Raw genomic sequence first — 22,921 nt, forward strand, 5'->3', positions numbered from 1 at the left:
GAAGCTGTCTTTTTTCATATGGCAAGAGTGTGAAGAGTGTGTGAGAGGGGTGTGTCCGATCAGGCACAATGCTGGTGGCTTTGCGAATGCCTCGTTTTCCAAATTCAGATTTTTATTTGTCACGTACACAGCAACAGAGAGAACAGTCTGTTGTTGGGATGGCTGAGGTCCTTCACGATCTTCCTGGCCTTGGTCCAGCACCGCCTGCTGTAGATTGAGTGCAGGTCAGGGTGCTCGGAGCGGATGGTGCGCTCAGCTGATCGCACAACCCTCTGTAGAGCTCGTCTGTCCGGCATGGTGCTGTTCCCGAAGCCTTTCTCAGTCTTCTCAGAAAGAAGAGACGCTGACGGAAATCTCCCCGTGTAGTGAAACGGGCCTTGGATTTAACTCTCTCCGTCTCTGCTGCATGAGATCATTTTCCTGCAGCACTGTTGACATTTTCAAGTTGTTGTTGTGGGTCCAGCTGCTTTAGCATTTGGTCAGGGTCACATCAAAGATGGTAGAGGAGAGAGCAAATATGGTAGGGGAGAGCAGGAGTCCAGGGTCAGCCTCGGCTTTCCGGCAAAGCAGCCTGTAATCAAGCATAAAGAGAAAAAACAAAACAAAAACAAACGAACAGGAAAATGATGTTATTTTGGCTGCGTTATTCAGAGAGGGGAGAAACAATGGGACCAGGCCCTGTGTCAGCCTTCTCTCCCCCTTTTTTTGTTTTTTCTCACCATATAATCCACTCATGACCCACCAAGCTGACAGGACATCACAGGTACATGTTAAAATTCTTAAGATCGTGTTTAAAAGCACAAAAATTGGAATTTTCTTTCATCTGGTAATCACTTGTATTAATCAATCAGCAGAAAACATGTCACAATTTGACTTTTCTAACCACTAAATTTGTCGTGTTATCACTGGTTGGTCAGACCAGTGCCTTTTTTTCAAGTTAAGTTGTTGTCCTGAAACCCAGAGAGTTTATTTGTTAGTAGTGGATAAACTTTATTCTTTAACGGCGGGTGTATGTTAAGTTTCACTGCTTGAAACTTGCTGGAAAATCTTCACGTGTTCATGAATGTAAGCTGTTTCTTGGCTAATTTAACGTTTTTTTTCTCAAACAAGGCATTTCTCTAACATGTGCCTCTCTCTCACATTTCTCTGCTTGTGTGTTTTGTTTCACCTTTTGTTGTGATGCTCCGGCCGCCTTCCCAACCTCCACAAGTCTGTTGGCCCCAATTTTATGTTTAAAAGCTTCTCTTAATTTCTCCTTTAATTCTCTGCTAGCTGCTGTCTTTTCCACAGCTGCTGATTCTTGCTGAGTGTGGTTTCCATTACTATAATTTGCTTCGGCTGCTGTGCTTGTGGGGGCAGTTGGTCCAGGCCCGTAGCCACCTGTATCAACACACTGAGAGATTTATTTAATATCATTTTTATCACAATCTTACTCTGCCGGCTGAAGTGCCGGTCTTAATCATGCTCGATTTATCTCTTCTATATCAAAACCCAGCCAAACATCAAACATTCACCCTAGTCATTCATAACCTTATTGGTAATATTATAATCAGCAAAATCAGCGTTTTAATTACAGGCATGTATCATTATTTGCAAATCATAATTATAAAACTCAAAAACACGCTAAACAGCAACAAAAGTCCTCTGTGCACGTCATAGCTCATTTGCATGCTCACACAGTCTAAAAATAGCTCGCAGCGCTGCAGTGCGCTGTCGTCACACACAGGGTCACACAAAGCTCAGACAAAACTCTATTATTTTATATTACAAAGACGTCTTATATTTACAACCACTGACAGGCCTGACAGATTCAGCGCCTAACAATTTTGACAAATTTATCATAACGGGTCCAACCGAAGAAAGTTAACTTTTTTGTAATCAATTAACCAGTATCTGTTTCCACAGTCTCTGGCCTAAATTCTAAAGTCCCTAACTCAATTTAACTTTGTCCAAAAAAGCACATGACACCGTTTCCAACGATGAGGAGACTCGGTAACTCCTAGCTTATTTCAGGATGCCCTGTACCCCACAGATAAGCCAAACTGAACTAACCCTGTTCGACGACAGGTCAAAGCCGCGCGTCCACGGCCAGGAGGGGGCGTAACCCCCGGGCTATGCGCTTCTTAGCAGTTTCCGACTGCCGTCCTATAATAATTTTCACCTAACCGATTTTGACAAATTTATCATAACGGGTCCGACCGAAGAAAGTTAACTTTTTTGTAATCAATTAACCAATATCTGTTTCCTCCAGAACAGCCTATGGCCTAATTTCTAAAACAACACATAGCCAATTCCCTACCAAACTACTTGAGACTTTAACTCAATATCCTGGGACTAAAACCCAATATTTCTTCCTAGCAGTTTCCGACTGCATTAAACACTCATTAAACCATTAATTAACCATTAACCGACTTTAACTGCATAACACACACGGTGATTCTCATCAAAATCAAAACAGACCCTCTACCAGTAATTTCAGTGAGTAGACTTTAATTTAGTCATATCCAATTTGGCACACTTTGGAAATAATTCAACAGGTAGTGCCTTACCTTTAGATAAGCCGGCTTATGCCCACTCACGTCAGACCACTGGCTTGTGCCTGTCCGTTCGACAACCTCGGACCGTCCAAACCTCTAACTTCCACCCCAATACCACAGGACGAGCCCCCAAACTGTTACGGATTCAAATATTGGGGATGGAGACAAGAGAAAAAACCACAATAACAACACTGGTCCGGCCGGGTTGAGTCAAACGATGATTTTAATGAACACACGCGTGGGAGATGGACACTGTATGCAGACAGCCTCAAAATCTCAAAATGGTGGAGCATTGCTCAAACTCTTATAGCCTCTGGTGCCTCCACCTTATCATAAAACCTAAACATTCACATGCTTTCTCTCACACAGCGCCTAAGCTACGACCTTGGCTCCCCGTCTATCTGCTCCTGCTGAGATGGGGCAGAAAACTCCAGTATATTCTGTTCTCTTCTAATCAGACAAATAAGGCGATGACTTTCTGCGAGCAGTATTTCTCATAACTCAGCAGTATAATGCATCATAAAACAATATCATTCATCCACAATAAATCAGCAGTCTAATGTAATGCAAATCAGTTTAACTAATGCAATAGTTATCGGCTTCTTCTAATTCAGGAGAATAATGCAAACTAAAACTACATAATAATTCCCAATCTTTAATTAGGGGTATAACATGGCATAAAATAATATTATAATCTAACAATGGATTCACTAAAAGTCTTTAAATGTGTTTTGAACAATCATCATCAGATCAACCAAACTCCCTGTTGGAGTCAGTCAGTTCATTTCCATAGAGAGGCACTTTGCATCAGCAGCACCATGCTCCAGTGCTCTGGGAGAGTTTATAGTCCTGAGAGTTGAACACTGGATGACTGACAGCTGTCCTTCATCACAACAGAAGCCACAGAAATCCTCCTCATCAAAAACATGACTTTGATCTGCGTCCTCATCTGGACTCTCCTCTGCTGCTGCTTCACAGGTAAAGTCCAGAGAATCAAACTCCTCTCCTCTATCAACATCTGTCCCTCTGAAATGAAGCCCACAAAACCATGAAGCTGCTTTATGTTTTTGTCTCTGTGTCCTCAGAGTCTAAACCTCAGGTCCCAGTGACTCAGCCTGGAGCAGTGAGTTCTGCTGTGGGAGGAACTGTCACCATAAAATGTACAACTGGACAGAATGTTTGGAGCTCCAACCTTTTATCCTGGTACCAACAGAAAGATGGAGGAGTTCCCAAACTGTTCATTTACTATGCTACCACTCGAGCATCAGGGATTCCAGATCGTTTTACAGGCAGTGGATCAAACAAAGATTTCACTCTGACCATCAGTCAGATTCAAACTGAAGATGCAGCAGTTTATTACTGAATGGGTGGATTTGATAGCAGCTACTGGGAACTGCGCACACAGTAAAAAGCCGTCGTACAAAAACCTCCCTCAGTCAGACTGAACAGAAGGTGAAGTGACTGCTGTGCCTGGAAGATACTGCAGAGACTGATACAGTTCACTGAGGACACACACACACACACACACACACACACACAGCTTTTCAGGCAACTTTCACAAAATGCAATGATATTCAAATCTCATAATCACATCAATTTAAACCAGGACTTTTTGTTTTCTAATAAATAAATATTAGTGTTTTTATTTTTTTATTTTCGATAAAGTCAAAAATATTTAAAGTCTTGTAAAAACAATGAGTCTCCAAACACTTTTCAGATGGCTGATCCCCAATCAAATAGCAATAATGCTAATACTGATATCAAAGATATTCATTAAAGGCAGAAAATAGTATGTATTCAGTCTGAAAATGTACAAATTGCAACATTACTTCATTGTTTACTTTGATGCTGTTTATTAGTTGTATCTCAATACTGGTACGACCTTTTTGACAACACAAAATATTTGCTTCATTCATTAAAATGTTGAAATAATCAGTTTTAATAAGCTGTGAAAAATCAAGGGAGAAAATTAATGATTAATAAATATAATATTTTTATTTACAAACATTATCATTGTTATCAAGATAATACATAGGAATACAAGTTATTTACAAACAAACACGATTTACTGTGTGTTAACACAGTAAATCTAATTAGCCTGTTGATTTATCCATTATATGTCTTTTTTTCTTTTTTTTTAACTAGTTTATTTATTTCAATGAATCAGTCTGTTTGTAACCAGATCAAAACTGTTGTTTAATAAAATGTGTTAAATGTTTTTTTGTTTTTTTTTAAATCCATGTTAATGTATTTATATACATATATAACAAACAGCAGAAATAACAGGACATGTTCTGTTGAAAAATCTTTATTGTTGTAAAATCTTGAGACAAGTTCATAAAACAGGCAACAAAGAGATGAAGAATAAAGAGACTGAGATTGAAAAAGACTGCAGACTGAGAGCTGTAGCAAATTTAAACAACAACAACAACAACAACGTCATGTCCCCAGTGAATCAGCTCAGGACTGTCTGCTGCACCCCGGGGCTCCTGCTCACTTCACAATCAATGCTGCTGCATCTGCGGCCGTCAACGATCCAGGACAGACTCCAGTCTGAGGGGAAGCCCTTGTTGGCCAGAATTCGTTTACAAACACAACTCACTAAAACAATTTTCTGCATAAACAGAGATATTTACTATACAATTAACCTTAATCTGAAACCAAGGAAGATGATGCAGAAGAATTTTTATTCATGTAAAATTTAGTTTATCCACAACTTACTGTGAAGATCATACAAAGAAAAATCATTGAAGGAACTGGTTTATCAACAGCAAGTAGGTAAAAATTTCAAACACAAATTTAGACATAAATTTCTGTCAGCCTCCCTGTGATATCAGGAAAAACAACAAAATAAAGTTTGGATGTTTTTTATCTCACCCAACAGCCAACAACTGAAGCAAATATAACATATTATTGTTGGAGATTTTGCGCTCAAAGACCATTTGTTAACTGTCTATAAATTCTACACGGTTCATGTGTGTCACATGCTAAATATGCTGTGAAAAACTTTTTTTAAACAAGTCCTGCTGGAGTCAGATGATTTCCATAGAGAGGCACTTTGCATCAGCAGCACCATGCTCCAGTGCTCTGAGAGAGTTTATAGTCCTGAGAGTTGAACACTGGATGACTGACAGCTGTCCTTCATCACAACAGAAGCCACAGAAATCCTCCTCATCAAAAACATGACTTTGATCTGCGTCCTCATCTGGACTCTCCTCTGCTGCTGCTTCACAGGTAAAGTCCAGAGAATCAAACTCCTCTCCTCTATCAACATCTGTCCCTCTGAAATGAAGCCCACAAAACCATGAAGCTGCTTTATGTTTTTGTCTCTGTGTCCTCAGAGTCCAGAGGACAGATCACAGTGACTCAGCCTGGAGCAGTGAGCTCTGCTGTGGGAGGATCTGTGAGCATCAAGTGTACGACCAGTCAGAATGTTCATGGCACCTACTATTTAGCCTGGTACCAACAGAAAGATGGAGGAGTTCCTAAACGTCTCATTTACTACACTAGCAATCGAGAATCAGGGATTCCAGATCATTTTACAGGCAGTGGATCAAACTCTGACTTCACTCTGACCATCAGTGGAGTCCAGGCTGAAGATGCAGCAGTTTATTACTGTCAGAGTTTTCATGTTATCAACAGTCAGTATGTGTTCACACAGTGAAAAACAGTCGTACAAAAACCTCCCTCAGTCAGACTGAACAGAAACTGAAGTGACTGCTGCAGCTGGAAGATACTGCAGAGACTGATACAGTTCACTGAGGACACACACACACACACACACACACACACACACTGACAGATACTCGCTGTTATCTCTTAAACAACTACCATCATTTTCCACGTAGCAAGGAAAAGTTGAAGAAAGTCCAGAGAATCTCCTCTTGCTTGCAAAATGATGATAAAGAAAGCTGGGCCGTGTATTGAAAAAAGCTTAGCTATGACCTTTGAACTCAGCTTGAAAATATTGAAATATAGATAACTGAAAAATCTCATCAACTTGGCTTAAAAGAGTAAAAAACAGTGTAAATATCATTGTTGATAAAAAAAAACTTTTAAGAGTAAATGTAGCAACTCCTTTCATTTTATTTTTATTAATCTTTGTTTGATAATGTCAGAAAGAAGCTTATATTATAAAAACATTACATTATAAAAGAAAAGTTTTTATTTAAAAAGCTTATATTTTATGATTTCAAAATGTTTGTATGCAGTGCCACTAATACTCTTGATAAATAAACATTTTGAATATCTTGTAAGTTTTTAAACATTCCCAGAAAACAACTTAATACAGCACAATTCAGTATAGATACAAGTATGGTATTGTCTTGATTATTATTTGCTCAGTGCTGTGATGAACAAGTTAATCCATTAACAGGTATACAGAACAAAGTTACGGTGCACAGACGCTCTGCTGATGATATATGATAAACTTTTCAGATTGGAGTGGTAAAGGAATCAAATATTTAGAACATATATTAGAAGGAACAGAATTTATCCCATTTGACAGACTAGTTACACAATATGGGATCAACAGGAAAAGATTTTTAGAATATCAACAAATTAAATCCATAGTAAAAAAGAAATTCAAACCGGGTCAAGTTGAACTACAAACACCACCAAGTGTGGTTCAATTTCTTACTCTTAAAACCCCCAAATTACTTTCCAAAATTTACAGAATGCTTTCTAAAACAGATGAATCAATATCACTTCCTATTGCAAAGTGGGAAGCGGATTTATCAGTTAACTTAGACCTAAACTTCTGGTCTCAGATTTGCTTAAAAACCTTTAAATTGATTAAAAATCCCAGTCTGCAATTAATACAATACAAAATACTACATAGAGTGCACTATACAGGTCATCGGATGTTCAAGATGGGCTTTACATCTTCCAACAACTGCTCACACTGTCAAAGCAATACACCAGACAATTACATTCACGCTCTTTGGTTCTGTCCACCAGTGCAGAAGTTTTGGCGCGAGATATGTGAAGACTTATCGAAGTGTCTGAAATGTAACATTCCAACTTCCCCCTTAGTGTGTTTGTTGGGCTTTCACTGCCCTATGCATAGCCAAGAAAACAGTCCTCATGAACTGGAAAAATAAAAACAATCTTAATTCTAACCAATATAGAAATTATCTATTAGATTACATTAGTCTTGATACAGCCTCTGCCACCACATCAGATCAATTGCTCTGGGCTCCTTTGATCGGCTCCATCACCTAGTGGGGGTGGGGGGTCATAGTTTGGTCCCGCCTTCACTGTTGTGATTGGTGTGGGGGTAGGGACAGGCTTAGGGCGTCAGGGGGTTCCCCGGAGGCATCTTCCTTGGGGGGCTCAACCCGGGGTAGCGGTCATGTCCGGTTGGGGGCTCTGTTGGCTCTCAGGTGACTGTTTCCTCGCGGCTTCGTGCAGCGGGGCTAGGGGAGGGTCTGTGCTGACGGACGTGGGTTACTGACCTGGTAGCCTGGCTGCCCCTGGGTGGGTCCGGGATGGGCGTGAGGTTCTGGTGGCGCTCCGTCTCTAGGCTGGGGCCCTTGCCGGGCCTTGGGGGCTTGGGTCCTGGTAGGTGTGTTGCCAGGGTTGTGGGCGGGTGGGTGCATGGGGGCCCGGCCCTGGCGCAGGGTGCCGCCGGTGTGTCGAGCCACCTGGGGGGCTCTTCAACCGGTGGGGGAGATTGACACATCTTGCAGGAGCTTTCCTCTCCTCAGGAACTCTCTGCAGGAGGGGGAGATACAGGAGAGGTGGAGGAAGATCTCAGCCTGGGCGTCTATTGTCTCATGTAGTCTGGAAGATGAGTGGTGGGGGGGTGGGCGCAGTTTTCTCTGTGGTGGGGTTGGGTGGACTGTCCCGGGCTCTGTGGGGCCGGGAGGCGCTGCTGGACTGGGCCGCGGTCTGGATGGGCCTGGGCCCCCTTTCCTTGGCGGGTCGCGGAGTATGGGGGTGCCTACTGGGGTCAGCGGGGGAGCTGGCCCCAGGGAGGGGTCACCTGCCCCTCCCTACCTTCCCTCCCCATCTCCAGCTGCCTCCCTCTTCCCGCTCCACCACAACCACCCACACATGCAGGGCCTTGGAGTAGGGGTATGTCACCAGGGTGCAGAGGAGGCTATCCCCCCCCTCTGTCCCCTTCTGGCTGCCTCTGCCTCAATTTTATCCCACAACTTAGACATTCACATTACTCACACTCTCATAACACATACATATAGGATCTTGGGGGTGGGCACGATACACGGAGTCCAAGTTACCATCAGGGTGTACACCTCACCCCTGGCGTCGTTGCCCACCTCTCAATTTTAAATACACGTAGACATTGAGGGCTAGCAGGAGGGACTATGCGCTTACCTGCTGCTCTCTGGCAGGTAGCTCCATGCCCTCCTGGGTTTTAAATGCACCTTAGAACACACATGCATCAACACTACAATGAGCGGGTGGGGGGAGGTTTGGAGTCTTCTCTCACCCCCGTTATCTGCGGCCTGCTGGAGCGGGAGGGCCGGGAGGAGGAGTTGGCCGTCCGACTGCGGTCTGGGGTGTGGGCCTCCCTGCTGCTGCGGAGTCGGGGCGGTCTGCCTCTCCCCACCGCAGGGAAAAGGGTAACACCACCTGGGTCTGGGTGCAGTTCCCGCCTCCAGGGGCAAGGGTACCTAGACCCGGTTTGTAGAGTACGCTTGGGGAGTGTGATTGTGTGTACAGCGTCTCTTTATGTCTGTCTCCACGTCGGTTGAGTGTGAAGTGCACATGAGAGCATGAGGGTGGGAATGGATGTTTGTGTCTGTGTGTGCCTGTATGTCTGTGTCTATATGTCAGGTTGGGTATCAGACGCCACCTCTCTGGGGACATCTCAGGCCCTCCAAGGTTTGGAGGCCTATCTCCCCCCACCACCAGTTCCCCTGCCAGTGGCGGACTCCCTCAGACATCGGTGCGTTGGTGGTTCTTTGTATCTGGGGATGGGCATCCAGGTACACGCCGGCTCACTCCTTGGCGGCCGCTTATCGGGGCCTGGATCCTGGGGCTCGCTCGGGCCACTTTGGAGGTGGGGTGCCCCCGGCCTCTCGGCCTGGGGCTCGGTCACTCAGGCACAGCTGGCTGCCGGCGGAGCTCACGGGCACGTCACTGCAACCCCCCTGGCTTCTGCTCCGCGGCTGCTGGGTGAACCCTCATCTGGGACTCTCCTCAGCTCTTTCTGGGACAGTGGCGCGGCTGCCCCTCTGTGGGTCTTCCTTGGTCTCTTGTGTTCTGGGGGCCTCTGGATGTCTGGAGTTTTGATCTCCTCCATACCTGCTTCATGCCCTGGAGGACGGGGCTGTGGCCCCCCCCACACCCTCTAGCAGATCATTACATGAAGGAACCTTTTAAAAAAACAAGCGCGTCCATGCTCACAGGTGTACCACGGGTGACCACACCCACAAACTACACCCTTTTTGGCTCCTACCTCAAAGCACACTGTGTTCTGTTGATCTTATGTGCTGCACAATAATGTTTAATATTTAGTATTTACTGTCATATTCCCATATATCATTGTGATGTTGTTTATTCTATTACTCTTGTTTTCTTCTGCTTCCTTTCTTTTTTTCTTTCTCAACAGGTGATCCAGGTGATCGATACACGTATTTTTTTTTCTGCCCATTCTGTTGGTTTTTGTTTTTTGCCCTTCTCCCCCGTCCCTCTTCTCAGCTGTTTCTCTTTCTTTCTCCCCTTCTTTCCCCCAGTCAAGTCTGTCCCGTATTCAGCAAGTGAAAATAAAATAAACAATAAAAGGTGAATCAAATGGACCATTACGGCAAGGCTGGGATGGTCAGTTTGGTAAAGTAAATCCGTTGGGCATCTTTCTTTGCCTTTAGACAACAATTCTGATGGCAAAAGTGTCATGGTCCTGGGCCATGTTGGCCCAGTGTTCTTAGTTTCCTTGTATGTTTGTATTTTATTCCATGCTTCCCCTGCCCATTATGTCTAAGTTCTCCCCGTGCTCTCTCTTCCCCCTGTGTGCCCTCTATGTATTTATGAGCCCTCGTCCCCTTTCGTGTTTATTCCATGTCTCCCCTGCCTGTTACGTTGGTGTTCTACTCGTGCTCTCTCTCCTCCTGTACTTCCTGTTTCACCTCTCCCGTCAGTGTTCAGTTCACCCCGCCCTGTCTCGTTATGATTATCAGTGTCACCTGTGTTCCCCGTGTGTTCCCACTTCCCTCGTTAACCCTCTGTGTATTTCTGTCTGCGTCTCCCTCTGTTCAGTGTGACGTCGTCCCTCATGTTGTGTGGATCTCCCTGTGTCTCTCTGCGTATGTTAGTTTACTTTTCCCAGTTTAGTTTTGTATTTCCTATGTTCTGCCATTCCAGCATTAAAGCTGTGATTTTGAGTTCATCCCCGTGTCTGTGAGTTTTGCGTTTGGGTCCTCCTCCTGCCTGCCACACAGCCGAGCCTTGACAAAAAGAGCCAAACGGGACAGGCAAAAAGAAAAAGAAAAAAAACAATGAATAATTCCAATAATGTCACGATCTGCAGCAGCAGATTGTGTGGAGCGGAGAGTGAAAGGACCCAAAATCAGACACGTGGAAACAGGATGGAATTTACCAGAAAGCGAGGCGTTCATTGAGACTGCATGAAAAATACAAAGCAAAGGAAAAACAGGACTAAGACACAAATACCTAAAATGGGGAAAAACCAACACTGTGAATGTCGTGCATGAAGCATGAAACATGAAACCTGTAACTTCAATAACTCTGATATTCTTTATTATTAACTGGGAGAAAAAGTGCCGACTCAGTCTTTTGTTCCAGGACAGACTGTCTCTGTCAGATGTAAAACCAGCAAGCGTCCTCCTGACAGACCGTGGACTTTTTCTTGTGTTAAGAGGTTTAGTGAAGTGAGTTTCTCTCATTTTGCTGTGAACACTAGAAGAGATTAACTTCTATATAAGTTGATTAAAGCAGACCTGTAGTCTCTCATCTGCCTGCATTCCTGTGTTTGTTCTGTTAGTCTGTTCTTAACATCGTGTCCACTGTCGAGCTCAATTCTGTCGTCATTATGTGAGTCCAGTTGTTGTCTCGCTGCCTTCTGTGAGTTACTCAGCCTCTGTTTTGTGTGCTTTAACTCTCAGACTCCTGATCTCCACCTCATCCTGACAGTTAGAGATCCTCAGCTAAGTCTCCACCTGCTTCACCTCTGCCACCACCAGCTTCTAGACTCTTCTCTGCTTTGGTGCTTCATCACAGTTTCACTGTCAAATAGTTCATTAATCAAACTTCAGTAAATCTTCACTTGAACTTGATTTAAATGATCTCTGTTTAAACATACAGATGACACCCTGCTCTTTAATTTTACTTATTAGGTTTTAGATCAGATTAAAATGTAGATCATAAAACAGCTTTGAGACTAGAAATTATGAAGAGCACACAGATAATCTATGGTTGACATGACCTCAACAGCTTATAGAGAAATATTTAATATGTGGATTAAAAAATATATTTAACCATTTTCACTGCACATTACACTTGATGTGTCTGTTTACATTTTTATTTTGGTCTGGTTTTACAAATATTACAAAATCTTAATTTTTTAATGTGCATTTATTAAACTCACAGAGTCAAAGAACATGTTTTCTCGGTACGTTTTTATTCTTTTAAGAGTTTGAAATATCAGCTTTACAACAGACACAAAAGGATGAAACTAGAGGAGATTGTTGCTCTGATTGTTGTCATTATGAGATGGAAACATGACTGTTTGATGAGTTTATTTTTTAAATCTGTAAACACAAAGAAACAAAGAGACAGAAGAAAATCAACATCAAAGACTCAGTGATTGACATCAGGACTGGGAACACTGGTCTCTCCTCAGTATCTCTGAGACCGGAGTGTGGGAGCCCTGGGTGGCCTCACAGGTCACAGAGCCCACCTTCCCCCACTGGTCTGCAGTGAGCGTCAGGGTGCTGCTCCAGCTGTAGAGGCCGTCATTCTGCAGCACTCCAGGAGTCCTGCTCTCCTCCCCTCTGATGCTGCTGCTGCCACTGCTGTCGCTCGTCTTCCAGGACAGACTCCAGTCTGAGGGGAAGCCCTTGTTGGCCACACACATGAGCGTGGCCTTCCCCTGCTCCAGCTCCTTGTTGGAGGGACCCAGCACCTTCAGGGCGGGGCGGGCATCACCTAGGAAACACCAATCAGCTTAGAGGACAGGAACCACAATTTGAATTTCTCTGTTAAGAAGTTTCTGTCAGGTGTTTTTTCTGCTCCACCAGTCATTCACTCACACATTGTTTCACTTCCCTTTCAGAAACCTCTCATGCATATCAGCACAGAGAGAATCATTACACAGTTTGAGCTGAAATATGTTCAAACTACACTGGAAATAAAAGAAGCAGATGTGGAAACATTTACAGCAGAAGCTTTAAAATGATTAGAAGTCTAAATCATGGACGACTGAAGACATTAGTGGACACAAGCACAGAGCAGCTACTCATTCATATAGATTTGAAATGTTATTGAACAGCTCACATGATTTCAAACTAAATCTGAAACATCTGACACGATAAAAACATCAGAAAGCAAACTTTAACTCATCCAAACAGCAGCTGATGTGGTGGAAATTTACAAACTAATCATAAGATGATGAAGTTTACTCTTGTCTACATTTTACTGTGACAGAAATGTAGATTAAACAAGAGAAACTCGCAGAGCTCATCTGAATTAGTCCAGTAAAAAGGACAAACATCAAACACTAAATTATTTAAAAAAAATACTTTTCTCTCATCTAAGCAGCCTAACAAGTAGTTATTAAATAAAATGATACAATATTTAATAATAAACACAGTTTAATTAACTTACTTCCAACATCCAGTCTGGTTCCTCCACCAAAAGTCCACCACAGTGATACAAACTCATTGAGGCGCCGTACAAAAACCTCTGACTGTAGAGAGACACGGCTCTCTGACTCTGTCAGACTGAACTAAACCTACAAGCCCTCAAAATACAACTTTACCATCAGAACTACAAATAATAATTAATACTATGAAACATCCCAGATTTTCATTGGAAATTGTCCTGAGTGTCTGAATATTCATTTCCAAAGCTGACTTTGTTTCTTAGGACAAAATTTATGAATAAAATAATTAATCAGTTACACAAAAAGTTTCCTAGCCTTTCATATTAAATGAAATTAAAGAAAAGAAAATTAAATGAAAGAGAAAAAGGGCATAGAAGTAACTTTGTTTTTGACTTACTTCCAACATCCAGTCTGGTTCCTCCACCGAACGTGTACCACAGTGATACAAACTCATTGAGGCGCCGTACAAAAACCTCTGACTGTAGAGAGACACGGCTCTCTGACTCTGAGACAAACAAACTCAACAAAATCATTCACTGTTTGTATCATTTTGTCAGCTCATGTGAAAACTGAAAATATTACAGTGCATCACATTTAAATAATGAATAATTTATTTGGAATGTAAAACTTTTGACTTTGATTTCTTGGGACTTTTTCCATCCATCCATCTTCATCCGCTTTATCCGAGGCCGGGTCGCGGGGGCAGCAACCTAAGCAAAGAGACTTGGGACTTTTTCTGATATCAAAATCTGAGAATAACAGAGTGGATCCAATTTACAGAAATGTAAATGTTAATTAATATGCATCAGTGTAAATGAAGACTTTGTGATTTCCTACATTTTTAGAGACTATATTCATAAATATAGAAAAATCAGATATATTTGTGTTTGATGCTCTGATAAACTGGCTGATCCACTCCATACAAAGATGCATATATATTGACAAAGGACACAAACATACAACGGTACTGAGCCAGCACTGAACAGCAAGACTAAGGCTACGTTCACACTGCAGGCGAAAGTGCATCAAACCCAACTTTTTTGACCCTAAGTGACTCATATTCGATCATGGTATGACAGAAAGCACAAATCCAATATTTTCCAAATCCGATCTAGTTCACTTTCGTATGTGGTACTGAATCCGATACATATCTGACGTTTTAGAAAGCGACTGCTGTGTGAATGGTCATGTTGCATTAAATCCGTCTTTTACATCACTGACACAAGACAGGTGCCAATTATCAGCGCCAGAATAGACAAACGAGAAAGCATGACAGCGGAAACTGGAGACGGAGCGAGTCAATGGACAAAAACTGAGGTTTTCGACTTTATTAGCATATGGGGAGACAATTCTATTCAAGCTAAACAACACGGCCATTGTTAAAGCACAAGCTCTCTTTTTTCTCAGTGTCCTTCATTCTCTAATTAATTTGTAAAATTCTGTTGGTTGTGCAAAAGTTGATAGACTGCTGCAACAACACCTACTAGCTCTGTAGCCGCCATTTTTACTTCCGTAAACAGAGCGCATTGTGTGTGACGTCTTTTTTTGCTCATGCGGGCCGATTTGAGGGCCGTGAACCGTTCACAGTAGAGTGCGTTTGATGTCACATTTTATTTGTAGTGTGAACAACCAGACAAAAAAATCGTAATTGAGCATTAAGACCTGCAGTTTGAACATAGCCTAAGACTGTGAACTCTACTGGAGGGATGAAGGCCATTTATGGGCTCAAATTGTGGTCATAAATATTTTGTACTTGTGAATCAAATGCATAGTTGTGAACTGAGTTTTGTAACCTTGTAAACCAAAATATGTGAAAGTTTTATGTTTGTGCATCTACAGATAAAAATTTGTGTGTGTGTAAAAAAGATTTGTGTTTGTAAACATTTTTTACACGAGTTATAATTTTTTTTGTTGAGGTCTGGTTACAGATATAAAGCAAAAAACTATGTGCAAATCTCTGCGCTCATGTGTGTGACTCTCAACTTACAAGTACGAATTTTGACCCGATTTTTCTTCCTTTCAGCTAATTGGTCAATGTCATGTCAATCACAAATTTAACAATTCAATCAGAGAACAGATGGGTTTGGCTGTCGGAGGGGTGCTTTACTGAGCTTCAGGTCCTGGAAGGGTAATACAGTTGGAAGCTGGAGGATCACTATATAAATATCAGATAAGCTTCATACAAGCTGGTCGCTTAACGATAGCTGTTGAAAGCATAAAGTTGTGGTATACTAGCAGTCAGAACTACCACTGCTTTTCTAGTACGCCAGTTATCTTAGCCACAGTTTCTCATGAATGAACATCATGTTTCCATGTGTAATTTGATATTTTTGGGAAGTTTTTTCCTTTTATCATTATTGTTATCTTTTGCATATGGAAGTTTAGGCTATGAGGATGATTGGAGATGAACAAAAATGTTGATGTAATATATACAGAATGTCAGAAAAGAAATGTCTGTTATTGATGTGATTAGCAGAGTAATCCAAAGAGTGGAAATGTGCTGGAAATTTCTTTTATTTTATGAATTTGTCACATGTTTTAGTAATATCACTTTTGGGTCACTTCAAGGTTCACATGTGGGGAAGCATTCAGCTTTTACTCTATTGCACAAAGTCAGGCATCGTGAGAAAGTTGGTGACACCCAGAGGGGGAGAATTCAACAGGTGGTGAAGTCTTTTGTTAATCAGGTCTTTGGGGATGGGGAGAAGAGGCAAGGAGCAGTCTCTATGTGACACTGGAAGAGGAGACAAGGTTGTAAACTCTCTCTCTCTCTCTCGGACGAGACAAGGGTGAGAACAACAACTGTTTGACTGTATTTAAAGAGGGCTGTGCCATTCATCTTCAGGCTACGTCCACACTAGTCCAGATAGATTTGAAAACGGTGTTTTCATCTGAAAACACTCCACGTCCACACTAGGGTTTTCAGTCGTTTTCACAGAGTTGCGGGTCCACGCATGTGTGAAACGCAAGAAGATTCGACCTGCTTCATTTCTGTCTGCCGCGTATTTACTTTCCAGCTCTTTAAACGTCACGGCAAAATGTTGAGGAAAAGCACAGAGTTTTTTAAATGGACTAACAAGGAGGTGGAGTTGTTGCTGCGAGTAACACAAAAGTACAAAGTTGCAAAAGCGAGTAAGAGTTAAAGAATTTGAAGAAAAGCAATCTGGAGCATGTACAGACTGATATTAGTCTTAATAGAGCAAACAAAACAACTGCTGTATAATGCCCTCCGCTATCTTAGTTTAATTGGTCAAATGACTGCATCACATGACTAACATGCATCATCGTTTTAGAAAGTCTCCGTTTTCGCTGTCCGCACATGATGCGAACACACCATTTTCAAATGTATGCATTTTCGAGAGCGCAGCATTTTCCTTGAGTGAAAACACTGTCTCAGTGTAGATGGGACGCCAAAACAGAGAGAAAATGATGTGTTTTCCAATGAAAACGCATTAGTGAGGACGTAGCCTTAGAGACTGCGTTTCAGTGCCCCACTGAATGTCCTCTCTCTCTCACCTGCTTGGGAATTAAAAGGTGTTGGCTACATCTCATCGTGTCTGTGGACTGTTAATGAAATTTCCATGACATCATTCTGCAGTGACAAAGTGAGGTAAGTAACTCACAACAAAAGAGCAAAAACTGAACAAGTGTTTGTTTACATTGTTGAGTCAACATTGATTATAAAACCTTCGGTGCTCTTTGGCACTGATTCTCCTGTTTGTTCTAAAGTCTTATAATTATGATTATGTCCCCTCATTCAGTGTCAATGATGGTGATGATACAGGAGGATAAAGGTGAGCTCTAACACATCTGTTCAAATTCATACAGCGTTCACATCCCCTCACTGTAGGGGTCGAGTTATATTTTTCCCTAACACCAGAAAAAGTCGCCAGATTTGTCGCTAGTCGCTTTTTAGAAAAAAAGTCGCTAAGGGAGTCTGAAAACTTGCTAAAAATAGCTACAAAGTCGCTAAGTTGGCAACACTGGACTGACGTTTAGTCCTTTTACAGCATCCTGCCATGCGATTGCATTTGCCCCTAACCATTGGGAACCCTCACATTAACTTTTATCGAGTGGAAAAAAGTCCTCCGTTAGCGTTCGTCCTCCAGCTTCACTGTTTATGTTATGCTAACATAGCTTTGTCGTGCTAGCGATCACGTAGCACATCATTATATACCAGGTAGTCCAACTTCAGTAACCCTACAAACGTCACTGCTGTTTACTTTCCTGTCTTCATTTATGTTGGAAGTGATAGCAGAGCTGTACGTTTTAATTTGTTTCATAAATCTCTCAGTCAGAACATGGTGTAATATATTTAGATGGAAGTCTAAATATAAATTCTGTTTTCATGGATGCCCGGATGTTAAACTTAATTGTTATACCTGGTAGAGCAGCCACACTGATCATTTTATTAAAGATGAAAGAATTTATAAAGTATTTCAACTCTCAGTAATACTGCAGTGATCATTTGACTTAAGGACCTGCAGCGGAGTTTGGGCCCAGACATGGCTAACGACGTCAGACTTAAAGAACGGATACACAACATGAGGCGAGAGAAGGAGAAAAAAGCTCCACCCAGACTGAGCTCCTGATGGGTGAACAGTTTGAGGACAGAAAAAAAACCACCTCAGCACAAAAGCACATGAATCTTAATACACCATAGAAGCACATGACAAGAAACAGGCATGAGTAAGGGGTGAGAGTAAGTCGGTGTAGACAGCACATCCGGTCCTGCAGCATGGGCTGGGACTAGACCCGCCGTTCGACCTCAGCCTTGGAGATAAGCGTTCAAAGGTGTTTGGAATCCAGGATGGGGGACACAGGATGGGAACGAAGAGTCTACAGAGTCTGTCATCAGAAACAGAGTTTTTTTGTTGGTCATCTCCAGCCTTGAGACCACAGCTGGCGCCGATATGGTAGCCACATGAAATGATGGTAGTTTCCTTTAGTGCAAACAACTGCATGTCAATTTTACAGTCGCTCTCAATGTTTATCAATCTCCCGTTGGAGATTTTGCGCTCAAAGACCATTTGTTAACTGTCTATAAATTCTACAGGGTTCATGTGTATCACATGCTAAATATGCTGTGAAAAACTTTTTTTAAACAAGTCCTGCTGGAGTCAGATGATTTCCATAGAGAGGCACTTTGCATCAGCAGCACCATGCTCCAGTGCTCTGGGAGAGTTTATAGTCCTGAGAGTTGAACACTGGATGACTGACAGCTGTCCTTCATCACAACAGAAGCCACAGAAATCCTCCTCATCAAAAACATGACTTTGATCTGCGTCCTCATCTGGACTCTCCTCTGCTGCTGCTTCACAGGTAAAGTCCAGAGAATCAAACTCCTCTCCTCTATCAACATCTGTCCCTCTGAAATGAAGCCCACAAAACCATGAAGCTGCTTTATGTTTTTGTCTCTGTGTCCTCAGAGTCCAGAGGACAGATCACAGTGACTCAGCCTGGAGCAGTGAGCTCTGCTGTGGGAGCAACTGTGAACATCAAGTGTACGACCAGTCAGGATGTTTATGGCAACGACTGTTTAGCCTGGTACCAACAGAAAGATGGAGGAGTTCCTAAACTGCTCATTTACTATGCTAGCACTCGATATTCAGGGATTCCAGCTCGTTTTACAGGCAGTGGATCAAACTCTGACTTCACTCTGACCATCAGTGGAGTCCAGGCTGAAGATGCAGCAGTTTATTACTGTCAGAGTTTTCACTATCTAAACAGTCAGTATGTGTTCACACAGTGAAAAACAGTCGTACAAAAACCTCCCTCAGTCAGACTGAACAGAAACTGAAGTGACTGCTGCAGCTGGAAGATACTGCAGAGACTGATACAGTTCACTGAGGACACACACACACACACACACACACACACACACACACACACACACACACACACACTAACATTTTATCAACGGTTAATGATGATTAAATGAATATGTATTGAAAAAAAGACTACTGTCCCTGTCAGATATCATGAATCATTCACATTCTGTTAATTTCTCACCTTTTGTTTGTTTTGCGAAAACCTGAAAGCCGCCAGACAGAGAATAAGAAAATCCTCACTCAACTTTGACCTCAGGTTCACACTAGAAAATATTCTCAAAGACTTGAATCAAAAATAAAAACTTTTATTAAACTTCTACAGCTTCTGCTCAAGAGCCAGTTAAACACCTGAAGGTCATTTTATTACACTGGAACAACAGATGGAACAATCTCACCACTAAGACCTGAGGTGCAGTTTTCATTCATAACACCTGATCTTACTCACAGGTGGAGACACATCTATCAATAGGAAATACTACAAACTCCATGTGCTGAGTTACAGTCATAACAATAAAAACCAGAGGAAATCTGAGCTCACAAAGGTTTTTGTGTTGGGAAACTGCCATGAGTTCCAGTTTTTACAGCTTTTGCACATGTTCAGGACTGATGTTTGGAGTTTATCATCTATTTTGATCTCATCATTCCTTCATGTGGTATGTTTCTCTATTTAAATCACTGTAAAAACCTATGTCAAAATGTCAAAAAATTGTTGTTGTTACTAATCACTTGTGAAAAGACCAAAGCAACTGCAAACCAGGAAAAAAATGTTCACAAACTACAATTCCATGTCCGAATATTCAATATCCTCAATATGTAATAATGTAAAGTGGAAATGGCTTCAGCACTGAGAAGGAAGCAGCTGCAGCTGACTGACTCTGTGTGTTTGCATATGTGTCCTGCCTCTCTGCTCACAGCTGTTAAGAGGCCAGTGTTGATCAGTGGCTGTCCAGGCCTTTCAGAGCCACTCACACACCAGCAGCACAATGATGATGTCACTGACTCTACTGCTGGCCACCCTGGGGCTCCTTGTTCAGGGTGAGACTCTCTGTGAAAACTTTGCTTCAGCATGCAGCCAGGTTCACCACAATGATGTTCTGCTATGATGGAGAAACTCTGAAACCAGCAGCACTGACCTTCTTCCATCTGTTCTCCATGTTAGAGAAATGATCCTCTAATGTTTAGATGTTGATCATCTTTCTCTAAACTTCTCCTATTTTCATGTTTTCAGGTTCATCTGGAGATGTCGTCCTGACTCAGACTCCAGAAGCTCAGTCTGTTGTTCCAGGACAGACTGTCTCTATCAGATGTAAAGCCAGTTCAAGTGTTAGTTATGAGTTGCAGTGGTATCTTCAGAAATCTGGAGAATCTCCCAAACTCCTCATTTACAACGCAGACAGTCGGTACTCTGGAGTTTCTGAGCGTTTCAGTGGGAGTCGGTCTGGAACTGAATTCACTTTGACCATCAGTGGAGTTCAGGCTGAAGATGCAGGAGTTTATTACTGTCAGCAGGACAACAGCTTCCCGTTCACACAGTGAAAAACAGTCGTACAAAAACCTCCCTCAGTCAGACTGAACAGAAACTGAAGTGACTGCTGCAGCTGGAAGATACTGCAGAGACTGATACAGTTCACTGAGGACACATAAACACATTTTATTAGAGTTTTCCTTTCTAACTCAGTTTGAAGAACAATACAAAAATGATTCAAGAGCATAAACAAGACCTTATTGATTTTTAGTATCAGGCACAGTCCACTATGGACACTTGGACGTCCACCCCTGACCCAACCTGGACGTCAGTGTGACGTTTAACATTTAAACTTTGGACTGGGTCATTGTTGGACGTCATGTGCTCGTCTATGACAGGTGCAGGAAAATTACATGATTAATAAATATAGTATTTTTATTTACAAATATCATGATTGTTGTCATCAACATGATACATATGAATATAAATTATTTACAAACAAACATGGTTTACTGCGTTTTAGCCTTTTGACTTTTCCAGTATTTATATATTTTTCTTTCTTCTTTAAGTGGTTTATTTATTTCAATGAATCAGTGTGTTTGTAACCACATTAAAACTGTTATTTAATAAAGTATGTTGAAAACGTTCAAATCCATGTTAATATATTTATAAACATATATAACAAACAGCAGAAATAACAGGACATGTTCAGGTGAAAAATCTTTATTGCTGTAAAATCTTGACAAGTTCATAAAACAGGAAACAAACAGATTAAGAATAAAGAGACTGAGACTGAAAAAGACTGCAGACTGAGAGCTGTAGCAAAGTGTAAACAACAACAATAACAGAAAACAGCATCATGCCCCCAGTGAATCAGCTCAGGACTGGGAACACTGGTCTCTCCTCAGAGTCTCTGAGAGTGGAGTATCGGAGCCCCTCGTGGCCTCACAGGTCACAGAGCCCACCTTCTCCCACTGGTCTGCAGGCAGCATCAGGGTGCTGCTCCAGCTGTAGAGCCTGTCTGTCTGCAGCGCCCCGGGGCTCCTGCTCACTTCCCAACCAATGCCGCTGCATCTGCGGCCGTCAACGATCCAGGACAGACTCCAGTCTGAGGGAAAGCCCTTGTTGGCCAGACATGTGAGCGTGGCATTCCCCTGCTCCAGCTCCTTACTGGAAGGGGCGAGCACCGTCAGGGTGGGACGGACATCACCTAGGAGACACCAATCAGCTTAGAGAAAGGGTAACAGGTAGTTTCTGTCAGATGTTTTTCTGCTCCAACAGTCACTCACACGTTGTTTCACTTCCCTTTAAGAAACCTCTCAGCACAGAAATAACAGCAGTGAAATATGTCCAAACCACATACAGAAGGAAAAAAGTGCAACATTTGACAAAAGAGTGTTAAACTCACAAAAATCTGACTCACTCATGATTTTAAGGATTACTGGGAAATACGTTTAGAAACACAACTCAAACTATTTACTTCATAAACAGAGATATTTACTATACAGTTAACCTTAATCTGAAACTATCTAAGTTTAGTCTGTTTAATTTCATTTGAAGATTTTTATTCAAGTAAATGTTGTTTATCCACAACTTACCGTGAAGATCATGTACAGAAAAATCACTGAAGGAACAGTTTTATCAACAGCAAGTAGGTTAACGTTTCAAACACAAATTTAGACAGAAATTTCTGTCAGCCTCCTTGTGATATCAGGGGAAAAAAGTTTTTAAATGTTTTTCTCTCAGCCAACAGTCAACAATTGAAGCAAATAAAAGATCTTATTTTTACAACAGTAACTTACTTCCAAATTCCAGTCTGGTTCCTCCACCAAAAGTCCACCACAGTGATACAAACTCATTGAGTCGCCGTACAAAAACCTCTGACTGTAGAGAGACACGGCTCTCTGACCGTCAGACTGAACTAAACCTACAGGCTCAACCAGTTAAAGCAAATAATTGTAGTGCATAACCTTGTGTTTTCCAAATTTAAATAATTTTTTATGTTTACTTTTCTAAAAGTCAGTTTGTTTCTCAGCCTACCAAAACCAAACCCCCAAAAAATAAAAAATAAAAATGCTAAACATAACTTGGACATTACTCAAGATATATATTTTTTCTAAAAAAAAAAAAAAAAAAATAGGACATAGAAGTAACTTTGTTTTTGACTTACTTCCAAATTCCAGTCTGGTTCCTCCACCGAACGTGTACCACAGTGATACAAACTCATTGAGCCGCCGTACAAAAACCTCTGACTGTAGAGAGACACGGCTCTCTGACTCTG

At 41.9% G+C, this 22,921-nt stretch overlaps 2 pseudogenes and 1 gene segment (V, D, J or C); 1 reads left to right on the top strand and 2 right to left on the bottom strand.

The window, feature by feature from the left end:
• Nucleotides 1–12,333: 12,333 nt before the first annotated feature.
• On the bottom strand, nt 12,334–15,061 carry LOC146548584 (Ig kappa-b4 chain C region pseudogene; annotated as a pseudogene).
• A 5,037-nt stretch (nt 15,062–20,098) lies between these two features.
• On the top strand, nt 20,099–21,149 carry LOC146548585 (Ig kappa chain V region 3368-like). The segment is given in 2 exon segments: nt 20,099–20,210; nt 20,404–21,149. Coding segments are annotated over 2 exon segments (360 nt in total).
• A 198-nt stretch (nt 21,150–21,347) lies between these two features.
• On the bottom strand, nt 21,348–22,551 carry LOC146548586 (Ig kappa-b4 chain C region pseudogene; annotated as a pseudogene). Its single transcript, XR_014890515.1, has 2 exons — nt 22,443–22,551; nt 21,348–21,850 (listed from the first exon to the last, which is right to left on the bottom strand). The product of XR_014890515.1 is annotated as an Ig kappa-b4 chain C region pseudogene (transcript).
• Between the last annotated feature and the right edge of the window lie 370 nt (nt 22,552–22,921).

Source organism: Mchenga conophoros, linkage group LG22 (assembly GCF_057382185.1).
Source record: "Mchenga conophoros isolate Kocher_MC1m ecotype Shallow Benthic linkage group LG22, M_conophoros_male_GT1.1, whole genome shotgun sequence".
Lineage (NCBI taxonomy): Eukaryota > Metazoa > Chordata > Actinopteri > Cichliformes > Cichlidae > Mchenga > Mchenga conophoros.